Source organism: Mobula hypostoma, chromosome 13, assembly GCF_963921235.1.
Source record: "Mobula hypostoma chromosome 13, sMobHyp1.1, whole genome shotgun sequence".
Classification (NCBI taxonomy): Eukaryota; Metazoa; Chordata; class Chondrichthyes; order Myliobatiformes; family Myliobatidae; genus Mobula; species Mobula hypostoma.
Genome location: NC_086109.1, coordinates 92,473,077 through 92,500,475, shown reverse-complemented (window position 1 = coordinate 92,500,475; position 27,399 = coordinate 92,473,077). Strand labels below are relative to the sequence as shown.

The 27,399-nt window shown below is 45.3% G+C and overlaps 1 protein-coding gene across 17 annotated transcripts in view; it reads right to left on the bottom strand.

Moving 5' to 3' along the window:
* Nucleotides 1-27,399, bottom strand: part of LOC134355783 (uncharacterized) — a 131,786-nt gene that overhangs the window by 96,233 nt on the left and 8,154 nt on the right. For 9 of the 17 annotated variants that reach the window (XR_010020201.1, XR_010020199.1, XR_010020197.1 and 6 more), the window contains exons 1-2: nt 23,017-23,259; nt 8,130-8,242 (exon numbers count right to left, since the gene is read on the bottom strand). Coding sequence is in view for 2 of the 17 variants with exons in the window: in XM_063066177.1 (XP_062922247.1) it covers nt 19,596-19,898 (303 nt within the window). In the remaining 15 variants the exon portion in view is untranslated. Of the gene's footprint in view, nt 1-8,129; nt 8,243-19,595; nt 19,943-22,620; nt 22,675-23,016; nt 23,260-24,614; nt 24,750-27,399 lie in introns of those variants that run through there. The other 8 variants (XR_010020203.1, XR_010020191.1, XR_010020195.1 and 5 more) reach the window with 6 other exon arrangements.

Below are 27,399 nucleotides of genomic sequence, written 5' to 3'. Positions count from 1 at the left end.
CACACCACCAGGTTCAGGAACAGTTATTACCCCTCAACTATCAGGTGCAACACCACCAGGTTCAGGAACAGTTATTACCCCACAACCATCAGGTCCCACACCACCAGGTTCAGGAACAGTTATTACCCTACTACCATCACGTCCCACATCACCAGGTTCAGGAACAGTTATTACCCTTCAACCATCAGGTCCCACATCACCAGGTTCAGGAACAGTTATTACCCCACAACCATCAGGTCTCACACCACCAGGTTCAGGAACAGATATTACCCCACAACCATCAGGTCTCACACCACCAGGTTCAGGAACAGTTATGACCCCTCAACCATCAGGTCCCACATCACCAGGTTCAGGAACAGTTATTACCCCTCAACCATCAGGTTCTACACCACCAGGTTCAGGAACAGTTATTACCCCTCAGCCATCAGGTTCTACACCACCAGGTTCAGGAACAGTTATTACCCCTCAACCATCAGGTCCCACACCACCAGGTTCAGGAACAGTTATTACCCTGCAACCATCAGGTCCCACACCACCAGGTTCAGGAACAGTTATTACCCCTCAACCGTCACACCCCTAAACCAGCATGGATAACTTCAATCTCCTCATTTCTGAAATAATTCCAAACCAATGCAAGTTCCCTACATCTCATGTTCTCAATATTGTTTATTTATTTGTTAGTTATTTAGGCTATATATTTATTTATCATTTTTTGCACAGTTTGCCAATCTTCCATTGATTCTATCGTGTTTCTTTGTACTACTGTGAATGCCTGCAAGAAAATGAATCTCATGGTAGTACAATATATGGTGGCATATATGGTCAGTGGCCACTTTATTAGGTACACCTGTTCACCAGCACGTTAATGCAAATATCTAATCAGCCAATCATGTGGCAGCAACTCAATGCCAAAAAAGCATGCAGACAGTTGTCCATCAGACCAAACATCAGAATGGGGAAGAAATGTGGTCTAAGTGACTTTGATCATGGACTGCTTGTTGGTGCCAGATAGGGTGGTATGAGTATCTCAGAAACTGCTGATTTTCATACACGATAGTCTCTGGAGTTCACAGAGAACGGTGCAAAAAACAAAAAAAGCATCAAGTGAGTGGTAGTTCTGTGGGCGAGAATGCCTTCCAAATGAGAGAGGTCAGGGAAGAATGACCAGACTGGTTCACACTGACAGGAAGGTGACGGTAACTCAAATAACCACACGTTACAACAATCGTACGCAGAAGAGCATCTCTGAACTCACAACATATCGAACCTTGAAATGGATGGGCTACAGCAGCAGAAAATCACAAGCATACGCTCAGGGATCACTTCATTAGGTACAGGAGGTATCTAACAAAGTGGGTACTGAGTGTGCTCACTTTGCTCAGAAATTTACTTTGAACTTTTGAATTTTCAAGAGGTTTAATCTGTTGGGAATGTCCATAAGGAAGAATCCACAGTCTATTTCTTCCTTACATAGCAGGAGGCCAGCTTGGCCCATTGCCCATGTCGGTTCTCAGGGGAATCCCATTTCCCATCATGTTTCCTGTTAACCCACTCTCCCCCACATTCCCATCAACTAGTCCTGGGTTCTCACCCCGCCAATTAACACCAAATATAGAACATTACAGCACACGACAGACTCCAGAGGCCACAATGTTGTCCCAGTGCTTTTAACCTACTCCAAGATCAATCTAACCTTTCCTTCCCATAGAATCCTCCATTTTTGCTTCATCCATGTGCCTGTTTATAAATCTTTTAATTGTCCCTAATTAATCTACATCTACCACCACCCCTGACCTGGCAGGGCACCACTCGCTGTGTTAAAAGCCTACCTCTAACATCCTCCCTCCTCGAATTACCTTAAAATTATGTCCTCTCGTATTAGCCATTGCCACCCTGGCTGTCCACTCTATCTATGCCTCTTATCAGTTTATACACTTCTATCAAGTCACTTCTCATCCTCCTTCACTCCAAAGAGAAAAACCCGAGCTCACTCAACCTGTCCCCATAAAACATGCTCTCGAACAAGAGAGAACCTGCAGATGCTGGAAATCCAAACAACACACGAAATGCTGGTGAACTCAGCAAGCCAGGCAGCATCTACGGAGAAAAGTACAGTCGACGTTTCGGGCCAAGACCCTTAGATGCTGCCTGGCCTGCTGAGTTCCTGCAGCATTTTGTGTGACATGCTCTCTAATCCCAGGCAGCACCCTACTAAATCTCCTCTGCATTCTCTCTAAAGCTTCCACACCTTTCTTGTAGTGAGGGCACCAGAACTGAACACAATATGTGGTCTAACCAGTGTTTTATAGATCAACAACATTACCTCATTGCTCTTGAACTCAATTCCTCGACTAATGAAGGCCAACACACCATACTCCACCTTAAACAAAAGATCAACCTGTGGGGCAACTTAGAGGGATCTATGCACGTGGACCCCAGGATCTCCTGCTCCAAGTTACTCTCCAAATCAGATGCACCATCCATGGCCGAGTGCTTTCCTTCATCAACACAGCAACAAGATTCAGGGTCAGTCATTTTGAATCTGTCCACAGACTTGGCTTCCAAACTTCTGCAGCCTTCTCTTGCCCCAGGAAAAGAAGCATGAGCGTTCATATAGGACCTTCAGCCTCCCTTCAAGTGATTCACAAATAAGCCCTACAGAGAATAGGGACACATACAAAATGCTGGAGGAATTCAGCAGGTCTAGTCCTGATGAAGGGCCTCGGCTCGAAATGCCAACTGTTTATTCATTTTCAGAGATGCTGCCTGACCCGCTGAGTTCCTCCAACATTTTGTGTGTGATGCTCTGGATTTCCAGCATCTGGAGAATTTCGTGTGTAGACAATGAGGACTCCTTAAAGTTACCTTTGGAACAATTTTCTAATTCTAGCCTCCTGTTAGTACCGAAATTTAATCTCTCCACCACTGGCAGCTGTACCTTAGTCTAAGCTCAAGGTAAACCTCCACACCACTTTTCCCCCTTTAAAATTCTGCCTAAAACCCACTTCAATGGTAGAGTTTTGAGTTTCTGTGGCATTGTTATATTGTGGAAGAGCTTTGGGACACGTTACCACGGACGCAAGCAGCCACTGTGTCACATCTTCACCCATAATTCCTTCATTTGTGGACTCTTCCTCTGTATGGTCTCAGCCAGATCTCCACACAAGCAGGGAAAGAGGCGCCACAGTAGTGTAGTGGTTACAGCTCGGTGCGTCGGATTTCAAAGTTCAATTCTGGCGTGGTCTATAAGAAATTTGTAAAGTGCGTCCTTCTCGTGAGGTTTTCTCCGCGTGATCCGGTTTCCTCCGATATTCCAGAACAGATTAGCAGATTAATTGTCTATTATAAATTGTCCTGCGATTAGGCTCGGGTTAAATCGGGGATTGCTGGGCGCTGTGGCTGATTGGGCTGGAAGGGTCTGTTGCATGTTGTATCTACAAAAGAAGTAGATACATTAACAGGGCTGTGGCGAGAAGCGGGGAGGCGGGACCCAGCTGGATTGCCCTTTCGTAGAGATAGTTTAGAATTATGGCCGAATGGCCTCATTCCTTGTCATAACCTTTCTGGGGTCTCAATGCAGGTAGAAGACTGAGGACCAGATCAGCACGGTAGATGACAAATCTTACCGGGAAGCAAGCAAACCTTGTGGTTTATAAATACATTCCATTAAACATTACTAACAAGCTTCCCTGCCCCAAGCTTCCTTTACATGAGTCAGCAGTAGGTGGGCCACTCTCTTACATACGTTTTGAGCCCTGACCTCCATTACTCAGACACTGGCCCGTGGGTGCACACCTATTTCATATATCCAACATCCTTGGATTAACCCTCAAGAGATATTGTTAAAACTCAGAACATAGAGTCCTGATGAAGGGTCCTGGCTTGAAATGTCGACTGTTTATTCGCCTCCGTAGATGCTGCCTGACTTGCTGAGTTCCTCCAGCATTTTGTGTGAGATGCACAAGTTGTTTGCCGTATTCCTTGCATTCCAGTAATGGGTGCACTTCCAAAGTCCTCCAATGCTTTGACTGTGAAGTGCAGTGTGTCAAATCAAAGTATTTCAAAGTTGAAAGTAAATTTATTATCAAACTGCATATACTACTCTGAGATTCATTTTCTTGTAGGCATTCACACTGGAACAGAGAAATCAAGTTCAAGTCCAGTTTACAGTATTGTCATTCAATTGTACACATGTATACTGCCTTCTCAGCAGGCTTCGCCATTCTGGTGGTTGAAGGGTAATAACTGTTCCTGAACCTGGTGATGTGGGACCTAAGGCTCCTGTACCTCCTGCCCAATGGCAGCAGTGAGAAGACACCAGGGCCCGAATGGTGGAAGTCCTAAATGATGGACGCTGCTTCCCTGTGGCAATGCTCCTTGTAGATGTGCTCAGTGGAGGGAAGGGCTTTTCCTGAGATGGACTGAGCCATATCCACTACTCTCTGTGGATTCTGCCCAGCTACCTAGGTGTCTATCTGGCAACTAGAAGAGTATATCTGCTGGAGTGGTGAACTTCACTGAAAAGTAGTCTCCACCAGTTGGGGTGATTGGAGCAGGGATCAGAGACATCAGCATCTGAACTGAGAATTCTGGTCATATCTTCTGGCTGGAAACAAAAAGACCAGCCCTTCAGCCCGTTGTGCTTATCTAATTTTTACACCAAATGCTACCCAACCCATTTGACTCTCCTTGCATTGAGATACCACACCTATCCCAGTCCCAGGTTCAGCATCTCATCTACACACTAGGGTCAGTTACAGGGGACAATCAACCTACCAACCCACTTATTTTTGGAGTGGGAAGAAACCAGGGGATCCCACATGGTCACAGGGAGAACCGGCAAACTCCACACAGAGAGCACTGGAGCTCAGATTTGAACTTGCGTCCCTGGTGTTGAAAAGCCGTGGTTCTACCAGCTACACCACTATGGGAACTACTGTTCTCAGTACTTCTCCCTGCCTAATGGTTGTAGGGTAATAACCATTTCTGAACCTGGTGGTGTGGGACCTAGGGATCCAGTACCTCCTGCCCAATAGTAGTAGTGAGAAGAGACTCGGTAGTGGGGGTCTTTATTGATGGATGCTGCTTTGTTGAATTGGACTTTTTCCCGATTCTGTAAAAAACAGGCACTCTAGAGTGACTTCCAGTGACTTTCCTGTCAAGTGTTGGGAGGAGATTTTCCAGTGGAGATCAGGACCCCTGCCTGAGGTGGGGGGAGCGGGTGGGAAAGTTATATACTCATCTGGCAGGCAGCAGCACCCCCTGGTGCCCGCTTGAGGTGATGGCAGTGTAAAGGCACAAATTCGAGTAAATTACACGTTCTGGGGAGACCGTGTGTGAAGTGTGTTTGTGAAGAGTATTCCTCCCCAGATACCTGGTCACATCACTGTAAAGACCCTGACTGCCCTCACTGGATCTGCCCATGAAGTTAACTGCCTCAGTTGAGCTTTCTCTCATGGAGTCCAATAGCACAGAAGCAGGCTATTCAGCCCATCTGAGCTAGTCCCATTTGGCTGAGCTTTGACCATCTCAGCCTTTTCTAGTCACATTCCAGATCTCTTGCTTCTCCTCTTTTTCCTTCCTTTCTTCCACCCTTATGATCTTAAAGAATACCTCCTTAAAGAACAGGCATTCCCCTCTGGATCTGGATTAGAATCAAAATCAGGTATAATATCACTGGCGTTTGTTGTGAAATTTGATAACTTTGTGGCAGCAGTTCAATGCAGTACATGATAATATAGAGAAAAAAGTCTGTGAATTACAATAAGTATATATATAATAGTTAAATTAAATAATTAGTGCAAAAACAGAAATAAAGAAGTGGTGAGGTAGTGTTCAAGGATTTAATGTCTATTTAGAAATCGGATGGCAGAGGGGAAGAAGCTGATCCTGAATCGTTGAGTGTGTGCCTTCAGGCTTCTGTACCTCCTTCCTGATGGTAGGAATTACAAGAGCTCTTGAGGCATTTCATTATGCAGGTAGATCGGAAAAATCAGGTTTTAAAGGTTTCAAAGGTACATTTAATGTTAGAGAAATGTATACAATATACATCCTGAAATGCTTTTTCTTCACGACCATCCACAAAAACGGAGGAGTGCCCCAAAGATGAATGACTGTTAAATGTTAGATCTCCAAAGTCCCCCCAGCTCCCCCTCCCTCCTGCATGTAAACGGCAGCAAAGCAACGGTCCTCCTCCCACCTGTCACTGAGCACTCAAGTGTGCAGCAAAGCAATAGCAAAGACACAGACTTGCAGTACTCCAAAAACTACGCATTCACCCGGTATTTGACATACCACAGGTTCTCTCTCTCCCTAATAAGAGAAAAAGATATGTCTCCGGTTGGGGCAGAATTCAAAGAGGGGGATCTTCTAGAATGCCTATGAGATGGCTTTTTAGAGTGGCTCATGATTGAGCCCACTAGAGGATCAACTACTCTGGATTTGGGCATTGTGCAATGAACCAGGATTGATTAGAGACCTTAAAGTAAAAGAACTCTTAGGGGCAAGTGATAATAGTGTGATCAAATTTACCATGAAATTTGAGAAGGAGAGCTAAAGTCAAATGTATTAGCATTACAGCAGAGTAAAGGGAATTACAGAGGCATGAGAGAGGAGTTGGCCAGAATTGATTGCAAAAGAACACTGGCAGGGATGACGGCAGAGCAGCAATGGCTGAAATTTCTGGAAGCAATTTGGAAGGCATAGGATATATCCATCCCAAAGGGGAAGAAGTATTCTAAAGGAAAGATAGCACAACCATGGCTAAGAAGAGAAGTCAAAGCCAACATAAAAGTCAAAGAGAGGTCATATAATAGCGCAAAAATTAGTGGGAAGTTAAAGGATTGGGAAGCTTTTAAAAACCAACTGAAAAATCATTATGTAGGTAAAGATGGAATCAAACGTAAGCTAGCCAATAATATTTAAGAGGATACCAAAAGTTTCTTCAGATACATAAAGTATAAAAGAGAGAGGAGAGTGGATATTAGACTGCGGGGGAGGAAGTAATGGGGGACAACAAAATAGCGGACCAGCGCCATAAGTCTTTTACATCAGTCTTCACTGTGGAAGACACCAGCAGTATGGTGGAAGTTTCAGGTGTTGGGGGCATGAAGTGTGTGAAATTACCATAATCAGAAAGAAGGTTCTTGGGAAACTGAAAGGTTGAAGGTAGATACGTCACCTGGACCAGATGATGTATACCTCAGCGTTCTGACAGTGGTGGCTGAAGAGATTGTGGAGGCATTAGTAATGAATTTTCAAGAATCACTGGATTCTGGAATGGTTCCAGAAGATGGGAAAATTGCAAATGTCACTCCACTCTTCAAGAAGGGAGAGAGGCAGAAGAAAGGAAACCAGACTAGTTAGTTTGACATCAGTGGTTGGGAAGATGTTGAAGTCAATTATTAAGGATGAGGTCTCAGATACTTAGAGGCACATGATAAAATAGGCTGTAGTCAGCATGGTTTCCTCAAGAGAAAATCTTGCCTGATAAATCTGTTGGAATTCTTTGAAGAAATAACAAGCAGCATAGACAAAGGAGAATTGGTTGATGTTGTGTACTTGTATTTTCAGAAGGCTTTTGACAAGGCACCACACATGAGGCTTCTGAACAAGCTATGAGCCCATGGTATTACAGGAAAGATTCTAACATGGATAAAGCAGTGGCTGATTGGCAGGAGGCAAATAGTGGGAATAAAGGGAGCCTTTTCTGACTGGCTGCCAGTGACTAGTGGCGTTCCACAAGGGTCTGTGTTGGGACCGATTCCAACACAGGAAAAATACACATATATATAAAAAAAAACTAAGGCCCAGTCAGTTCTCTCAGGTCAGAAGTCACCTTTTGACACTCATAAAGCATTTCAAGTGTTTGCATAGTAAATCATAAACTCGAGATCCAGCAGAGACAGTCCTGATGAGGTTCAAGTGCAAGTTCAAGTTTATTGTCATCTGACTGCACATGTATACAACCAAATGAAACAATGTTCTCCTGGACCATGGAGCACCCGCAATATATATATCACACACAGCACATAAAACAAAATATTACCACAAATAAGTGAATAAAATATAGTAATAAAATGCATGTGAAGTGCGTAGCACAGATAAACAGTAAACAATAAGCAACTCACCGCCATAGTGACGAGACCTTGATGGTGGCAGAGTACAATTAGTCTCACAGCCCGAGAGAAGAAGCTGTTACCCAGTCTGGCAGTCCGAGTCCTGGTGCTCCTGTGTCTTCCTCCTGATGGTGGTGAGTCAAGGAGATTGTGGGATGGGTGGTAGGGATCCTCAACAATGCCTCGGGCCCTTCGTATACAATGCTCCCAGTAAGTGTCACAAATATGGGGGGAGGGAGATCCCGGTCAGAATCTCAGTATTTTTTATTATCTTCTGTAGGGTCTGGCAGTCTGATGCCTTGCAACCCTTGCTCGAGGGTCTCAGCCCGAAACATCGATTGTTTATTCCTCTCCGTGGATGCTGCCGGACTTGTTGAGTTTCTCCAGCATTGTGTGTGTGTTATTTTGCATAGTAAAATGTGGGGGAATACTCTCCACTTGTCTGGATTAATATAACTCTAAAAAGCATTAAATATCACTCAGGACAAACATTAAACATTGATTCACTCCACAGCTGGTGAATAGAGGCTTCTGTGTGCACCATCTACAAAACACACTACACTTACTCACCCGGGCAGTGTGATAGCAGCTCCCAAACCTACAACCTTCACCACCCAGGACAACCTACAGGCTTCCATCCAAGGCCCACACCAACCTCTCCTTCCAACAGAAAACCCTACCAAAAGTAATGGATACAGCCCAGTCCATCACAGGCAAAGCCCTCCCCACCATTGAGCTCATCTACAAGGAGCACTGTCACAAGAAAGTAGCAACATCAAGAAGGATCTCCACCGTCCAGGCCATGCTCCCTTCTTGATTATGCTGTCAAGAAGGAGGTACCACATCACCAGGTTCAAGAACAGATATTACCCCTCAACCACTGGGATCCTGGACCAGTGTGGATGACTTCGCCACCCTCAACTAGTTATTAGAATTATGATTATTATTGCATTTTTTTCTCAGCTCAAGTTGGTAATACCTGAGGTATGGGCAGAACCAAGAACACTCATTTCTCAATTGCTAGGAACATTCAGACTATCCTAGTGGTATTTAGTATTGTGGCTTTCCGGGAGGTATACATAAATATTGATATGCAGGCCTAATTGTTTAATGCTATTGTGTAGTGGCTTTGGGATGATACCAGTTGTAGATATTACTATTGGGACAATGTGCACCCTGTTCATGTTCTACAGTCTTTCAATTTCCTCTTTCAATTCAGCATGTTTATGGTGCTTTTCACTTAGTGATTTCTGTGTGTTATGTGTGTTTGGAATGGTTATATCTATTAAGTAATTTTTTATTATTATTACTTATATTTTCTAAACAGGGAAGCATTCTTGTAGATCTCCTCTACAACCCCTCTAGAGCTTCCACATCCTTCCCAAAATGAGAAGACTAGGACTGAACTAAACATTCCAATAAAATTCTTGCTTCTAGATTTTTTTTGACACAACCACTAGAATAAGTAGACTCACCCTCACCCTCACTCTACACAGAGTTGGGATTCTATTTAATCAATCATCCACTAACTAGGTTAACGGTTATTGGAAGTGCTGGTGTGTTGCAAGTTAATTGCTGCTTAACAAGTGGTTAACAAGTAATGTTAAACATTAACATCAAGTCCATGCGTAAACATTGAATGTTTAGTAAGTCTTTGTGAAACTTAATACAGCACAGAAAGAGGCCCTTCTGCCCAACTGGGCCATGCTAGCCTTCAATACATTTCTAGACCAATCCTATTTCCAAGCACTCAGTCTGTACCATGACCTTGCAAGTGGTCTTTTAAAAGTTGTAAACACAAGAGATTCTGCAGATCACAAACACAAGAAAATCTGCAGATGCTGAAAATCCAAAGCAACACACACAAAACGCTGAGAGAACTTAGCAGGCCAGACAGTATTTATGGAAAAGAGTGAACAGTTGACGTTTCAGGCCAAGGCCCTTCATCAGGAATGAAATGGAAGGGGAGAAGTCGGAGCAAGAAAGAAGTACAAGGTGGCAAGTGCTAGGTGAAACCAGGAGAAGGGGAGGGGGTGAAGTAAAGAGCTGGGAAGTCGATTGGTGAAAGAGGTAAAGGACTAGAGAAGGGAGAATCTGAAAGGAGAGGGTAGAAGACCATGGAAAGGGAAGGAGGAGGTGCACCAGAGAGGGATGATGGGCAGGTAAGGAGATAAGGTGAGAGAGGGAAACAGGAATGGGGAATGATGAAGGCGGGGGGGCGTTACCAGAAATTTCAGAAGTCGATGCTCATGCCATCAGGTTGGAGGCTAGCCAGATGGGATATAAGGTGGTGCTCCTCCAACCTGAGTGAGGCCTCATCGTGGCAGCAGTGAAGGCCATGGACTGGCATGTCGGAACGGGAATGGGAAGTAGAATTCTACTTCCAGATTCTGCGGAAGCTGGAAATCTAGAGCAACACACACAACATGCTGCAGTAACTCACCAGATCGGGCAGCATCTGTGGAGGGGAATATATTGGGAATGTTTTGGGCTGAGACATTTCATAAGGACAGTAAAAAAAAAGGAAGACAATTCCATGGTCTACCATTCTCTCCTATCAGATTCTTTCTTCTTCAGTCCATTACCTCTTCCTCCTATCCCCTCCCAGCTTCTTACTTCATCTCCTCCTCCCCCACCCAACTTCCCCCTCATCTGGTCTCAGCTATCACCCATCAGCTTCTACTCTTTGCCCTCCCCCACCCCCCACCTTCTTATCCTAGCTTCTGCCCCCTTCCCTTTCCAGTCCTGATGAAGGGTCTCAGTCTGAAGCATCGATTCTTATTCCTCTCCGTAGATGCTGCCTGACTAGCTGAGTTCCTCCAGCATTCTGTGTGTGTTGCTCTAGCATTAGGTGGTGGGGTGGAGATACGTCTCCACCAAAGGAGGTGTAAGGCACTCCTTCCCTCCTCTAGCCTTCAGGTCACTCTCGGGCAAGGTGTAGCACCTGCCTAGCCCCCCGATCAGGGTCACATGAAGTCACAGGAGCAGGTGGTGGATGGACGTGTGAGCAGCCGGTGCAGATCACAAGTCCTGGTTATGCGACCATTAGCACCAGGCAGATAATCTCTGAAGAGTATCGATGATGGCTGGGGTCACCCGTCTTGTAAAGACACTGCTCAGAAAAAGGCAATGGCAAACCATTTCTGAAGAGAAATTTGCTAAGACCTGTCATAGCCATGGAAAGACCCCGATCACCCACATCACAGGACACGGCACGTAATGAATGGACACACTAGCATTAATAGCTCATGGGAATGTTGGTGTCGCTGAGATTGCTGCGGTGAAATGAACCTTCACGCTTCCTTCCTCCTACAGAGGTGATAACTGTGTTCGCTAACAACACAGTCGCCTGCATGGGTTGTCCTGTTGCTTAGACTGGAAGAAATATCATCCAGGAGCACTCTGTAATTATAGTGTCACAACCTCTCACATGGTGTTCAATCAGCAACGTTTCCTGCTCATTGCTGTGAAGAGTAATTGAAGTTCAGTTAAACAACTCTCAGTGAACACTTCTGAAGTCTGTCATTAGAGACACGAGAGAGCACAGGCACTGGAGCCTGGAGCCACAGACAATCTGATGGAGGGTCTCAATGGGTCGAGCAGCATCTGTACGGGTGTTTGCAATGATTCTGATCCTGATGCAAGGTTTCAGCCTGAAATGACAAGAGTTCCTTTCCCCTCCATGGGTGCTGCTCGACAGAGAAAATTTACAAGGACGTTGCTGGAACTTGAGGATCTGAGTTATTAAGAAAGGTTGAATAATTTAGAACTTTATTCCTTTGAACATCAGAGAATAAGGGGAGATTTGACAGAGGTGTACAAAATTATAAGAGGCGATGTACTGTTTTGTGTATAGATAGGGTAAATGTGAGCAGGCTTTTTCCTCTGAGGTTGGCTGGGACAAGAACTAAAGGTCATGGGTGAAGGGTAAAAGGTGGAATGTTCAAGGGGAACTCGAGGGAGATCTTCACTGAGAGGGTGAAGCGAGTGTGGAACGAGCTGCTGGCGGGAGTGTTGGATGTGGGCTCGACTGCAACAGTTCAGAGAAGTTTGGATGGATACACGGATGAGTAGGGTATGGAAGGCTATGGTCCAGGTGCAAGTCGATGGGACTAGGTACAGCACAGACTAGATGAGTTGTTTCTGTGCTGTCGCGCACTACGACTCTATGACTCACTGAGTTCCTCCAGCAGATTATTCAATGCTCCCTCATCGGAATAACCATCACCCTACGTGTCCTACATCAGGGGTCCCCAACCTTTTTTTTTGCACCGCGGACCGATTTAATATTGACAATAGTCCTACGGACCGGCCAACCCGGTGGGGGGGTGGTGGTGGAGTGTAAACTCACCTCAACATTAGGGTTGCCAACTTTCCCACTCCCAAATAAGGGACAAAAGTACCAGTCAAATCCCGGGACACTTTACCCCAAGAAAGATTACCATGACCGTGAAGCCTTGTGTGGGCACCTGTGTGCGCATGCGCGTACGTGCTGATTTTTTCCCCGCAAATTGGTTTTGCCTTCATCTTCCCGACTATACTGTACATACATTATTTCTACTTTATATAGGCTGTGTATTTATCATATCATTCCTGCTTTTACTATACGTTAGTGTTATTTATTTTCAGTTTTATGTGTTATTTGGTATGATTTGTTAGGTTATTTTTTTGGGTCTGGGAATGCTCAAAAATTTTCCCCATATAAATTAATGGTAATTGCTTCTGTGCTTTACGCCATTTTGGTACAAAAGGTTTCATAGGAACGCTCTACCTTAGCGAGGGAAATATGGGACAAACCAATTTAGCCCAATATACGGGATGTCCCAGCAAATACGGGACAGTTGGCAACCCTATGTTCAAGTTCAACAGTGCGTGACAGGGAATGAGGAAAGATGCAGCTGACATATCATTTCCTCGCGGCCCGGTAGCACATGCTTTGCGGCCCGGTGGTTGGGGATCACTGTCCTACATCATTTGCCTGTGATCAGTAGGCCTTTATGGTGTAGTCAAGGTTTTTATAAGGCAGGATGTTGACTTGCTGAGAACCACTCATGGCCTCCTTTACAGTGGAGAGTTTGAAAGACTAGGGGTTGAGCTCATTGAGAGCTGCTAAATATTGAAAGGCCTAGATAGAGTGGAAATGCAGAGGATGTTTCCAATAGACGGGGTGTCTAAGACCAGAGGGCACAATCTCAGAATAGAATGATATCAAAGGTTACAGGGAGAAAGCAGGACAATGGGACTGAGAGGTGAACATGAGTCAGACTTGGTCCAGCTTGAGATAGAGGTGGCAGATGAGCATCTGAAAGAGCACAAGAATGAAGAAGACCGTAAGACATAAGAGCAGAATTAGGCCATTCAGCCCAACAACTCTGTTCTGCCGTTCAATTAAGGCTGATTTATTATCTCCATTTACCCCATTCTTCAGCTTTCTCCTGGTAACCTTTGACACCCTGACTAATCAAGAACACATCAACTTCCACTTTAAATAGTCCCAGTTTCCTGGCCTCCACAGCTCCCTGTGGCAATAAGCTCCACAGTTTCACCACCCACTGGCTAAAGTAATTTCTCCTCATCTCCGTTCTCAAGAGATGTCCTTCTATTCTGAGGTAGAGCTCTCTGGTCTTAGACTCCCCCACACAGGAAACATCCCCTCTAGAGGAAGTGGGAGAATGAGAGAGGAGGTCCAACAAGCAAGAAACTTAAAGGCAAAATTGTGAGACTGGAAATCAACTCCTCTTTGGAGAAATTGGCTAAAAGTATAAGCTTTGGGTAAATCACGAGATCTCCAGCAAATAGTCCATTACCAGAAATGACTTGATTGCGCAGAGGTCTGTGGACATTTCACAGATGTAAATTTGTGCGGAATCCTTCATACTCAGCCAGAGATTTACTGCTATTAAAGCAGAAATCATTTTAAAGTAAACACAGTGGCCACTTTATTAGGTACACCTGCATGTATCACCTATTAGGTCATTAATGCAAATATCTAATCAGCCAATCCTGCAGCAGCAGAAGGCAACGAACAAATTCTCAGCGGCCGCTCTATTAAGTATAGGAGGCACCAATAAAATAGCCACGGATTGTAGATTCAACAAACCGCTCCCAATGCATCATAAATATCACTGAATAAATGCATGATCCTCCACCTGTGTGTGACCCCGATTTTAAATGACTGAAAACGACTTGAAAAGCACTTACTGGTTTTACTAGTGTGTTCACTCTTCTGAGTTTCTGACTGAATTATATCCTTTCGGTGACCTAAAAGCTTACAAAACCATGCCTATTATTACCCTCCCATCCTTTAAGGCCAGGGAGGTGGCTTGGCCTTCCTCAGAAAGCCCCAGCTGAAAGTCACCATGGTGATTAATTGGATCTGCGGCTGAGCTCGGCTTTTTGCAGATTGTTTTCTTTAAGTCCCGCACAAAAAAAAAGGATAAAAGAAAAATCAGTTTACTCCGGGTGTAATTTGGATTTCAGATCCCTCAAATGCAGGTTTGGAATTGGTTTATTTATTGTCACGTGTACGAAGATGCAGAGAAAAGCCTGTCTTGCATTTTGTTCATACAGATAAATGATCACACGGTGTATTGAGGTAGAATGAGGTAAAACGATAACAATGCAGAATAAAGTGTAAAGTGTAAAAGCTACCGAAAACGTGTGGTGCAGGTAGACGATGAAGTGCCAGATCGTAGATTGTCAGGCCAAGAGTCGATCTTATTGTACAAGAGATCTGGACAAGTCTGATAACAGTGGGATAGAAACTGTCCTTGAACTTGGTGGTGCGTGCTTTCAGGCTTTTGTATCTTTCACCTGATGGGAGAAGGGAGAAGAGGGAACCGAGGTTGGGTGGAGTTTTTGATTATGATGGTTCTTTAAAGAGGCAGTAAGAAATATAGAAAGAATCTATAGAGGGGAGGCTGGTTCCTGTGCTGAGTCCTGAGGAAGTAGAGGTATTGGTGAGCTACCTTGGCCATAACATCAACATGGTTAGACCAGGACAGGCTATGGGTGATCTTCACACCTAGGAATTTGAAGCTGTCAACCCTCTTAACCTCAACACCATTGATGTAGACAGGAGCAAGCTGGCAGAAACAGGCCATTCAGCCCATCTAGTACATTCCAAACTGTTATTCTGCTTAGTTCCATTAACCTGCATCTGGACCAAAGCTCTTCATAGTCCAAAGCAACACTCACAACACGCTGGAGGAACTCAGCAGGTTGGGCAGCATCCGTGGAAACGATCAGTCAATGTTTCGGGCCGGAACCCTTTGTCAGGACTGTAGAGGGAAGGGGCAGAGGCCCTATAATAAGGTGGGGAGAGGGTGGGAAGGAGGAGGCTGGTAGGTTCCAGGTGAAAAACCAGTAAGGGGAAAGATAAAGGGGTTGGGGAGGGGAGGCAGGGAGGTGATAGGCAGGAAAGGTGAAGAAGGAATAGGGGAAAACACAATGGGTAGTAGAAGGAGGTGGAACCATGAGGGAGGTAGTAGGCAGCTGGGGGAGGGGGCAGAGTGAAATAGGGATAGGGGAAGGGAGGGGTAGGGAATTACCGGAAGTTGGAGAATTCTATGTTCATACCAAGGGGCTGGAGACTATCTATTCCTTCTTCACCTTTCCTGCCTATTCCCTCCCTGCTTCCCCTCCCCTACCCCTTTATCTTTCCCCTTACTGGTTTTTCACCTGGAACCTACCAGCCTTCTCCTTCCCACCCTCACCCCACCTTCTTTATAGGGCCTCTGCCCCTTCCATCTTCAGTCCTGTCGAAGGGTTCCGGCCCGAAACGTTGACTGATCGTTTCCACGGATGCTGCCCAACCTGCTGAGTTCCTCCAGCGTGTTGTGAGTGTTGCTTTGAACCCAACATCTGCAGAGTATTTTCTCTACATAGTCCTCTTCATAGTCCTCCTCTTTCATAGTCCTCCTGTCCACATACTTACCCATACTTCTCTTGAATGTTGCAAACAAAATCGCAACCACCACTGGTGCCGGCAGCTCGTTCCACACTCTCAGCACCCTCGGAGTGAAAAAAGTCCCACTCATGTTCTCTTTAAATATTTCACCTTTCATCCTTAACCTCTCATTCTAGGCTCACCCAGCCTCAGTGGAAAAAGCCTGCCTGCATTAATCATATCTATCTAATTGGAGTGGTTATGCTAAAAAGGTAAAAAAAAACTCTCCAAGCAGAGATTGCAGGCGAGGGTGGGCTCAGACCAAGTAAAGGATTGACATATTTAAATCAGCGATTGATGTCAATGAGCACAGACAAAAGGGAGACAGCAGCTGTGGACAGTCTGTGCAACACACAAAACACAGAGTGTCATCTACAGAGGGAAATGGACAGAGACCTGGCATCAGCACTCAGGAGAAGGCACCAATCCCAATAAAAGGTTCCAAGCTAAAACACCGACGGTCTATTTCCTCCATGGATATTCCCTCCCTCAAATTAAACCAGAATTGATGGTCCATTCCTCCACAGATGCCCCTCCATCACTCAAGTTAAACCAGAATAGACAGTGCATTTCCACCACAGATATCCTCTGTGGTTAAAACAGAATCAACAGTCCATTTTCCTCCTTAAATGCTGCCCTTTAGTTAAACCAGAGTCACATTTGCTATCTCAGATGGGCACAGTGTCTAGTTAAACGGTTCACGTTGGCTATCTCAGACGTGTGGAGCCTAAAATGATTTGAAGGAGAGACAGTAACTTCCCTCCAGTAAATGCTGGAGGAACTTAGCAGGTCAGGTAGCATTGATGAAGAGGAAAATACAGTCGTCATTCCAGGCCAAGACCCTTCATTAGGACTGGCTGCATCACCGTCTGGCATGGAGGGGCCATCGCACGGGATCAGAAAAAGCTGTTGAGAGTTGTAAACTCAGTCAGCTCCATCGTGGGCAACGAGGCCAGCTTCAAGAGGTGGTGCCTCCAAAAGGCAGCATCCATCGTTAAGGATCCCCATCACCCAGGACATGTCCTCTTCTCAGTGACAACATCAAGGAGGAGGGTCGCGAGACTGAAGACACACACCCAATGTTTCAGGAACAGCTTCTTCCCCTCCATTATCAGAATTCTGAATGGACAATGAACTCATGAACACTACCTCGCTATTTTTCCCTCTCTTTTTGCGCTAGTTATTTAATTTAAGTTTTATAAACGCACTTATTATTGTGATTCACAGTTTTTATTACTTTGTAATGTAACATACTGCTGCCACAAAACAGCAAATTTCACAACACACAGTACGGTGTAAAAGTCCTAGGCCCTTTTATGTATATAGCTAGGGTGCCTAAGACTTCTGCACAGTACTGTATGCTATTGATATTAATCTGATTTTGATTCTAATTCTGATAGGAAGGAAGAAGAAGACAAAAAGTATGCGTCTATCTAAGAGGCTCTTAAATGTTTTGTCTGTAAGACGTTATGTCTTTACATTGTCAGTTATATCTGAATCCATCAATAAGAATGCTTCTTCACTAGTGTGTTTATCCCTCTCTATAGATGCTGCCTGACCTCTTGATTCCCTCCAGCATTTTGTCAGTGTTGCTCTGGATTTCCAGCATCTGTAGAATCTCTTCTGTTTATGACTTCCTTCCATTCTCCTGACCGAAGTTCATGCCTTAACCAAAACCTAATGCTATGCATTGGCACCCAGGTCTGTTTGCTAATGGATTTGCCTATCTAGGTACAAAATGTTCAAGAGCTGCTGTCATTTGGTTTGCAAATATACCAACAGATGCCTTTGATTAATTCAGCGCAAACACAAAGGTCACATCCCTTTCTTCAACAGCCTGACAGAAGTCAGCTACAAATGGTGGAAACGCGAACGTTGATCAGATGGGGGATGAGCTAGCGGGTTGCATCATGGCCTGGTATGGAAGCACCTTTGTCAAAGAACAGAACGGCAAATAAAAAGTAGTGGATACAGCCCAGTCCATCACAGGCTAAGCCCTCTTCACTGTTGAGCACACCTACAGGGAACGCTGCCACAAGAAAATAGTATCCATCATCCAGGGCCCTCACCAACCAGGCCATGCTCTATCTTCACTACTGCCATCGGGCAGGAGGTACAGAAGCCTTAGGTCCCACACCATCAGGTTCAGGAACAGTTATTACCCCTCAGCCATCAGGTCCCACACCACCAGGTTCAGGAACAGTTATTACCCCTCAACCATCAGGTCCCACACCACCAGGTTCAGGAACAGTTATTACCCCTCAACCATCAGGTCCCACACCACCAGGTTCAGGAACAGTTATTACCCTACAACCATCAGGTCCCACACCACCAGGTTCAGGAACAGTTATTACCCCTCAGCCATCAGGTCCCACACCACCAGGTTCAGGAACAGTTATTACCCCTCAACCATCAGGTCCCACACCACCAGGTTCAGGAACAGTTATTACCCCTCAACCATCAGGTCCCACACCACCAGGTTCAGGAACAGTTATTACCCCTCAACCATCAGGTCCCACACCACCAGGTTCAGGAACAGTTATTACCCCTCAACCATCAGGTCCCACACCACCAGGTTCAGGAACAGTTATTACCCCTCAACCATCAGGTCCCACACCACCAGGTTCAGGAACAGTTATTACCCCTCAACCATCAGGTCCCACACCACCAGGTTCAGGAACAGTTATTACCCCTCAACCATCAGGTCCCACACCACCAGGTTCAGGAACAGTTATTACTGCTCAACCATCAGGTCCCACACCACCAGGTTCAGGAACAGTTATTACCCCTCAACCATCAGGCTCCTGAACCAGAGTGGAAAACTTCATTGACCTCAACACCGAACTGATTCCACAACCTACAGACTCACTTTCAAATACTCTACGACTCCTATTTGCAGTATTATTTACTTACTATTCATTTATTACTATTATTATTATTATTATTATTATAGAAACATAGAAATATAACCTACAGCACAATACAGGCCCTTCTGCCCACAAAGTTGTGCCAAACATGTCCCTACCTTAGAAGTTAGCTAGGCTTACCCATCGCCTTCTATTTTTCTAAGCTTCATGTACCTGTCCAGGAGTCTCTTAAAAGACCCTATCGTATCCGCCTCCACTACAGTCGCCTGCAGCCCATTCCACGCACTCACCACTCTCTGCATAAAAAACTTACCCCTGACATCTCCTCTGTACGTACTCCCAAGCACCTTAAAACTGCGCCCTCTCGTGTTAGCCATTTCAACCCCTGGGAAAAAACCTCTGACTATCCACATGATCAATGCCTCTCATCATCTTATACACCTCTATCAGGTCAGCTCTCATCCTCTGTCGCTCCAAGGAAAAAAGGCCCAGTTCACTCAACCTGTTCTCATAAAGCATGCTCCCCAATCCAGACAACATCCTTGTAAATCTCCTCTGCACCCTTTCTATGGTTTCCACATCCTTCCTATAGTGAGGCGACCAGAACTGAGCACTGTACTCCAAGTGGGGTCTGACCAGGGTCGTATATAGCTGCAACATTACCTCTCGACTCCTAAACTCAATCCCACGATTGATGAAGGCCAAGGCACTGTATGCTTTCTTAACCACAGAGTCAACCTGCACAGCAGCTTTGAGTGTCCTATGGACTTGGACCCCACTCTGATCTTCCACGCTGCCAAGAGTATTATTTATTTGTTTTTTTTTGGTATTTGCACAGAATGTCTTTGTTTGCACATTGGTTGATTTGTCAATCTTTGTGTGTAGTTTTTCACTGATTCTGAAGTATTTTGTTCTATTGTGAATGCCTGCAAGAAAAACAAACCTCAGTGTTGTATATGGTGACATCTACAGACTTTGATAATAACTTTACTTTGAACTTTGAACATGGTTCCCACTGTTACTTACGGCCCATTACGCTGCAGCAATGAAGGTCCTCCAGCTCTGTCTGTCCTTGGTCATCTTCTCTATTGTGCCCTAGGTGTGGTTCAGGGTCCTCACTTCTGCCTCAATTGTCTTTGGTCTCCCGCATTTTCTCCTCCATTCGCTGGTCCAACGAAGTGTAATCTTGATAATGGAGTTGTCCTCTCATCTCATCACGTGCCCAATCCATCACCAACGATTGTTCCTGTTGTTTATTGTGAGGCATTTGCGGCTCTCCCAGAAGTACTGGCTCATTCTGCTGGCATTGGCATTGGTTTATTATTGTGACGTGATTGGGTGGGGATGTGGCCAAGTGGTTAAGGCATTGGACCAGCGATCTGAAGGTCGTGAGTTCGAGTCCCAGCCGAGGCAACGTGTTGTGTCCTTGAGCAAGGCACTTAATCACACATTGCTCTGCGATGACACTGGTGCCAAGCTGTATGGGTCCTAATGCCCTTCCCTTGGACAACATTGGTGTCGCGGAGAGGGGAGACTTGCAGCATGGGCAACTGCTGGTCTTCCATACAACCTTGCCCAGGCCTGCGCCCTGGAGAGTGAAGACTTTCCAGGCGCAGATCCGTGGTCTCGCAAGACTAACGAATGCCTTTAATTATTTAATTGATTGGGTGGTTAAGAGGGTGTATGGTGTTTTGGCCTCCATTAGTTGGGAGACTGAGTTCAAGAGACACCACGTAATGTTGCAGTTCTCTAAAACTCTGGTTAGACTACCCTTGTAATATTGCGTTCAGTTCTGGTTGCCTCATTGTCAGAAGAATTAGAGAGGGTGCAGAGGAGGTTTACCAGGATGCTGCCATGATTAGTGAGCATGTCTTACGAAGATGAGCAAGTTAGGCATTTCCCTTTGGAGTGAAGGACGATGAGAGTTGAGTTGACAGATGTGTATAAGATTATAAAAGGATAAAGTAGGCTGACCGAGATTAATAGTCATAGTCATAGTCATACTTTATTGATCCCGGGGGAATTTGGTTTTTGTTACAGTTGCACCATAAATAATTAAATAGTAATAAAACCATAAATAGTTAAATAGGAATATGTAAGTTATGCCCGGAAATAAGTCCAGGACCAGCCTATTGGCTCAGGGTGTCTGACCCTCCAAGGGAGGAGTTGTAAAGTTTGATGGCCGAGTTCACTCAACTTTTCTCTTTGGAGTGAAGGAGGATGAGAGGTGACCTGAGAGAGGTGTATAAGATGATAAGAGGCATAGGTAGAGACATAGTCAGAGATTTTATTTTCCCAAGGTAGAAATAGCTAATGCAAGGGGGCGGGGGATAAGTTTGGGGTGATTGGTGGAAAGTAATGGGGGGAGATCCCAGAGGTACGTCTTTTACACAGAGAGTGGTGGGTGCCTGGAATGCACTGCCAAGGGTGATGGTAGAGGCAGATAAATTAGGAATGTTTATGAAACTCTTAGATAGGCATGTGGATGAATGGAAAATGGAGGCTATGCCAGTGGGAAAGATTAAATTGATGATAGAATAGGTAAAAAGATCAGCAGAACATTGTGGGCCGAAGGGCCTGTACTGTGCTATGTTCTATCTTTCTATATTCTAGAATTATTATCCAAGTATGTATATATCACCATATGCTACATTGAGATTAATTTTCTTGCAGGAATTAACAGAAAAGGTAAAAAAAATAAAATATATGAAAAACTATGTATAAACAAAGACTGGTAAGTAATCAACCAGAACACGAGTTGTAAAGAATCCTTCAAAGTGAGTCTGTAGGTTGTGGAATCAGTTCAGAGTTGTGGTGAGTAGAATTCACCTGGTGAAGGTCTGGGTGCAGGTCAAAGGGACCAGGTGGTTTAAATGTTTTGGCACAGACTAGATGGGCCGAATGGACTCTTTCTGTGCCATATTTTTCTACGTCTCTATGACTATAATTTAACCACACCAGTTCAGAAGGCTGATGGCTGTAGGGTAATAACTGTTTCTGAACCTGGTGGTGTGGGACCTAAGGCTCCTGTACCTCTTGCCCGATGGTAGTAGTGAGAAGAGAGCATGGCCTGGGTGGGTGGGGGGGGGGAGTCTTTGATGACAGATGCTGCTTTCTTGTGGTAACACTTATGTAAATGTGATCAATGGTAGGGAGGGATTTGCCTGTGATGGACTCAGCTGCATCTACCATTTCCCTTAACCGGTTCCTGGGCATTGGTGTTTCCATATCAGGCCATGATGCAACCAGTCAGGATATTTTCCACCACGCATCTATAGAAGTTTGTCAAATCTTTTGGTGACAAACTTCTGTCCAAACCTATGCAAACATCTAAGAACACTGAGGCTCTGTCATGCCTTCTCTGTAACGGCTCTGACGTGCTGGTCCCAGGACATATTCTCTGATCTGTTAACACCAGTAAATTTAAATTTACTGACCCTCTCTCCCTCTGCACCTCTAATGATCCATGTCTCTCTCTCTCTCTCTCTCTTTCTTTCTCACTCTCTCCTTTTCCACTCAAAGGTACTTTTAATGTCAGAGAAATGTATAAAATATACATCCTGAAATTATTTTTCTTTGCAACCATTCCCATTCTGGTTACCTCCCACACCTTCATGACTTCTCTTCACCTGCCCGTCACCTCCCACTGGTCCCCCTCCTCCTTCCCTTTCTCCCACAGTCCACTCACCTCTCCGATCAGATTCCTTCTTCTGCAGCCCTTTACATCTACCACCTATCATCGCCTGCCTTTTCACTTCATCCCCCCACCTCCCCCAGCCATCCACCTTCCCCCTCAACTGGTCTCACCTATCGCCTACCCAATGTGACCATCACCTCCCCACCCACCTGACTTCAGCCATCACCTTCGACCTTGTGCACCTTCCCCTCCCCCACCTCCTGGCTTCTTCCCCCTTCCTTTCCAGTCCTGATGAAGGGCCTCGACTGGAAACGTCGACTGTATTCGTTCCCGTGGATGCTGCCTGGCCCCCTGTCGCTCTGAGTTTCCATCGTATGCGGAATCTCTTGTGCCTAGAAAGCATTCTGCCCACCACCCCCTTCCCCTCCCCACCCACCATTTCCTTACCCCGTTGCAACCGTCTGCGAGAGTTGCCAACGTCAGTAAGTTCCAGGCACTCGGGGCCGAAGTTCGAAGAGCAGGATCTGCCTCCTCACTGCCATTGTGCGGTATCTTTGTCAAGTGTTTATAGGCATTACAGCCGACCCACACACATTAACAGAAGCGGCCCAGGCTCTCTGTGCTAAATGACCTTCAATAAAGTTACAGAAACAAGTCAACTGTTTGCTATTACACATTTCATCAGTTAGAATGTTTACTTGCCTTGTTTGTTCTAAGTAAGGTATTAAATTGGAACAACCTTTATACCCTTGAGTCCACAAGCCAAATGTTTTACTGTTTCAGCCCACAAGTGCCCAATAGCAGGCTGGGTAAATATTAGACTTGGCACAATTTTCTGTACTTATCAGTACTGTGATAGGGACTATTGATTGGAGGATGTTCCCCACTGTTTGGAAAGTCTACTGCACTATTGGATTCTTCCGGTGGTTCAGCAAACAGATCTAATTCTGCGCAAACAAGGCCTTTGGGGAAAAAATACTAACTGCTGTTAGCTAAGTCAACGGCCTACGAACAAACAGCTTCTAAAGAATGTGGCCAGATTTACATAACCTTTGATGGTGGTTGAAGCCAATCCCTCAACTCTGTAGGGTATGGATTTTGCTGCAGGATATGCAAACAGGTTAAGGCACCTGGATTGGCAGGGACAGCTGTGACAACACGATTGCCAGCTACTCCTCTGCTGTCCAAAGGATGAAGCGTTTTGCTAAAACAAAGTGTAGGTGTGTGCTGCTGCCGTGAAGCAGGTTTGCAAACAGTAATTTTAAGACCATAAGACATAGGAGCAGAATTAGTAACACACGCAAAATGCCGGAGGAACCCAGCAGGTCAGGCAGCACCTATGGAAATTAATGAACAGTCGATGTTTCGGGAAGAGACCCTTCTCCAGGACTGTAAAGGATGGGGGAAGATGCCAGAATAAAAAGGTGGGGCAAGGGGGAAGGAGTATAGCTAGAAGATGATAGGTGAAGCTAGGTGAGTGCAAAAGGTAAAGGGCTGGAGAGGAAGGAATCTGATAGGAGAGCAGAGAGAATCTTAGGGGAAAGGGAAGGAGGAGGGGACCCAGGGGAAAGTGAGAGGCAGTTGAGAAGAGATAAGAAACCAGAGTGGGGAATAGAAGAGGGAAGCAGGAAGGAATTTTTTTTAACAGGAAAGAGAAATCGATATTCATGCCATCATGTTGGAAACTATCCAAATGGAATATAAGATGTTGCTCCTCCACACTGAGGGTGGCCTCATCATGGCACAAGAGGGACCATGGACCGACAGGATGGGAATTGGAATTAAAACATTTGGCCACCGGGAGGTTCTGCTTTTGGCAGATGGGGCAGAGGTGCTGGATGAAGCAGTTCTCCAATTTACGACGGGTCTCACTGATGCAGGGGAGGCCACCTCAGGAGCACCGGGCACCATAGACGAACCTAGAGCAGAATTTGGCCATTTGGCCCAGCGAGTCTACCTGATCATGGTTGGTTTATTATCCCTCTCAACACCATTCTTATGTCTTCTCCCCATAACCTTTGACACCGTACTAAATAAGAACCTACCAGCGTCTGCTTTAAATAGACCCAAGGACCTGGGCTCCACAGCTGTCAGTGGCAACGAATTCCACAGATTCACCACCCTCGGGCCAAAGAAATTCCTCCTCTTCTCTGTACTAAAGGGATGTCCTTCCATTCCACCTGTGTTCAAAGTTCAAAGTAATTGTCAAAGTACATATACGTCACCATCTACAACCCTGAGATTCATTTTCTGGTGGGCAATGACTGTAAATTCAAATAAATAGAATTGAAACACTGAAAGATTGTACCCAGGAAAATGGACGTACACCAGCGTGCAAGAGACAAGTTGTGCAAAAACAAAAACTGAGGGAAAAAAAGTATATTGAGACCATAAGTTAAAGAGTCCTTGAAAGTGAGTCCATAGGCTGTGGGAGCATTTCTGTGATGGGGTGAGTGAAGTTGTGTGGTTATCACCTTTGGTTCAAGAAGCTAATGTTTGAGGGATGGTAACTGTTGGTGTGGGACCTGAGGCTCCTGTATCTCCTTCCTGGTGGCAGCAGTGAGAAGAGAGCGTGGCCTGTTTCAATGGGGGTCCCTGACGATGGATGCTGCTTTCCTGCTGAAGTGCTTCTTCTAGATGTGCTCATTGGTGGGGAGGGCTTTACTTGTTATCGACTGGGCTGTATCCACCACTTTTTGCAGGCTTTTCCATTGAAGGGAATTAGCAAACCAAGCTGTGATGCAGCCAGTCTCCACTGCACATCTACAGAAATTGATCATATTTTAGTTGTCATGTCAAATCTTTGCAAACCCCTGAGGAAGTAGAGGCGTTGCCATGTCTGATGTTGCAGTGTGTGAGGGAAGAGAAATGGATGCAGTGATTGGTAGAAGGCAGTGAGTGGGAATAAACGGATCCTTTTCTGGTTGGCTGCCAGTGACTAGCGGTGTTCCGCAGGGGTCGGTGTTGGGACCACTTCTTTCTATGCTGTACATAGATGATTTAGATGATGGAATTGATGGATTTGTTGCCAAGTTTGAAGACGATACGAAGATTGGTGGAGGAGCAGGTAGTGTTGAGGAATCAGGTAGGATGCAGAAGGACTTAGACAGATTAGGAGAATGGGCAAGAAAGTGGCAAATGAAATACAATGCTGGAAAATGCACTTTGGTAGTAGAAATAAATGTGCAGACTATTTTCTTAATGGGGAGAAAATCCAGGAATCTGAGATGCAGAGGGACTTGGGTGTCCTTGTGCAGAACACCCTGAAGGTTAACATGCAGGTTGAGTCGGTGGTGAGGAAGGCAGTTGCAATGTTAGCAATCATTTCAAGAGGTCTAGAATACAAGAGCAAGGATGTGATGCTGAGGCTTTATAAAGCACTGGTGAGGCCTCACCTTATATTGTGAACAGTTTTTGGGCCCTCGCCTTAGAAAAGGTGTGCTGGCATTGGAGAGGGTCCAGAAGAGTTTCACAAGGATGATTCCAGGAAGGAAAGGGTTATCATACGAGGAACATTTAATGCCTCTGGGTCTGTACTCGCTGGAATTCAGAACGATGGGGGGAGATCTCATTGAAACCTTTCAAATGTTGAAAGGCCTAGACAGAGTAAATGTTTCTCATGGTGGGGGAGTCCAGGACAAGAGGGCACAACCTTACGATAGAGGGGCGCCCTTTCAAAACAGAGATGTGGAGAAATTTCTTTATCCAAAGGGTGGTGAATTTGTGGAATTTGTTGCCACATACAGCTGTGGAGGCCAGGTCATTGGGTGTATTTAAGGCAAAGATTGGTAGGTTCTTGATTGGACATGGCATCAAAGGTTACGGCAAGAAGGCCGGTAACCGGGGTTGAGGAGAAGGAAAAAAAAGGATCAGCCATGATTGAATGGCGGAGCAGACTCGATGGGTTAGATGGCCTAATTCTGCTCCGATGTCTTATGGTCTTTCCTTGCAATTGTACTTACCTGCTGGGCCCAGGACAGATCCTCCGAAATAATAATACCAAGGAAATTAAAGCCTCTGATCCTCTCCACGTCTGTTTTTCTAATGAGTTCTGGCTCATGGACCTCTGGTTTCCTCCTTCTGAAACCAATAATCAGCTCTTTGGTTTTGTTGACATTGAGTGAGAGGTTGTTGTTATGACACCACTCAGCCAAACTTTCAATCTCCTTCCTATATACCGGTTCATCACCACCTTTGATTTGGCCTATGATGGTGGTATCATCAGCAAACCTGAGTATGGCATTGGAGCTGTGCTTAGCCACATAGGTCATTAGTGTAAAGCGAACAGAACACAGGGCTTAGCACAGCCTCGTCGTGTACCTGTGCTGATGGAGATTGTGGAAGAGATGTTGTTGCCAATCCAAACTGACTCGGGTCTGCAAGGGGGGAAATCGAGGATCATTTTGCACAAGGAGGTATTGAGGTCAAGGTCTTGAGGCTTATTGATTAGTTTTGAGGGGATGATAGTATTGCCTGCTGAGCTGTAGTCAAAAATTAATCATCTTTCTAAATGAGCAGTTTTCTGACCAAGATTCTGGTCACCCCAGCTAGCTCTAATATTTCCTTCTTTCACTTTGTGGTATGATCAGAGTCATAGAAAAAGACGGCACAGAAATAGGCCTTTTGACCCATCGAGTCCATACTGAGCTATTTAAACTGCCTCGTCCCATCGACCTGCAGAGGGACCGTAGCCCTCCATACCCCTTCCATATATGTACCTATCCAAACTTCTCTTAACAGTAGAAATCGAGCTTGCATGGACCACTTGCACTGGCAGCTCATTCCACACACTCATGACCCTCTGAGTGAAGGAGTTTCCTCTCTTGCTCC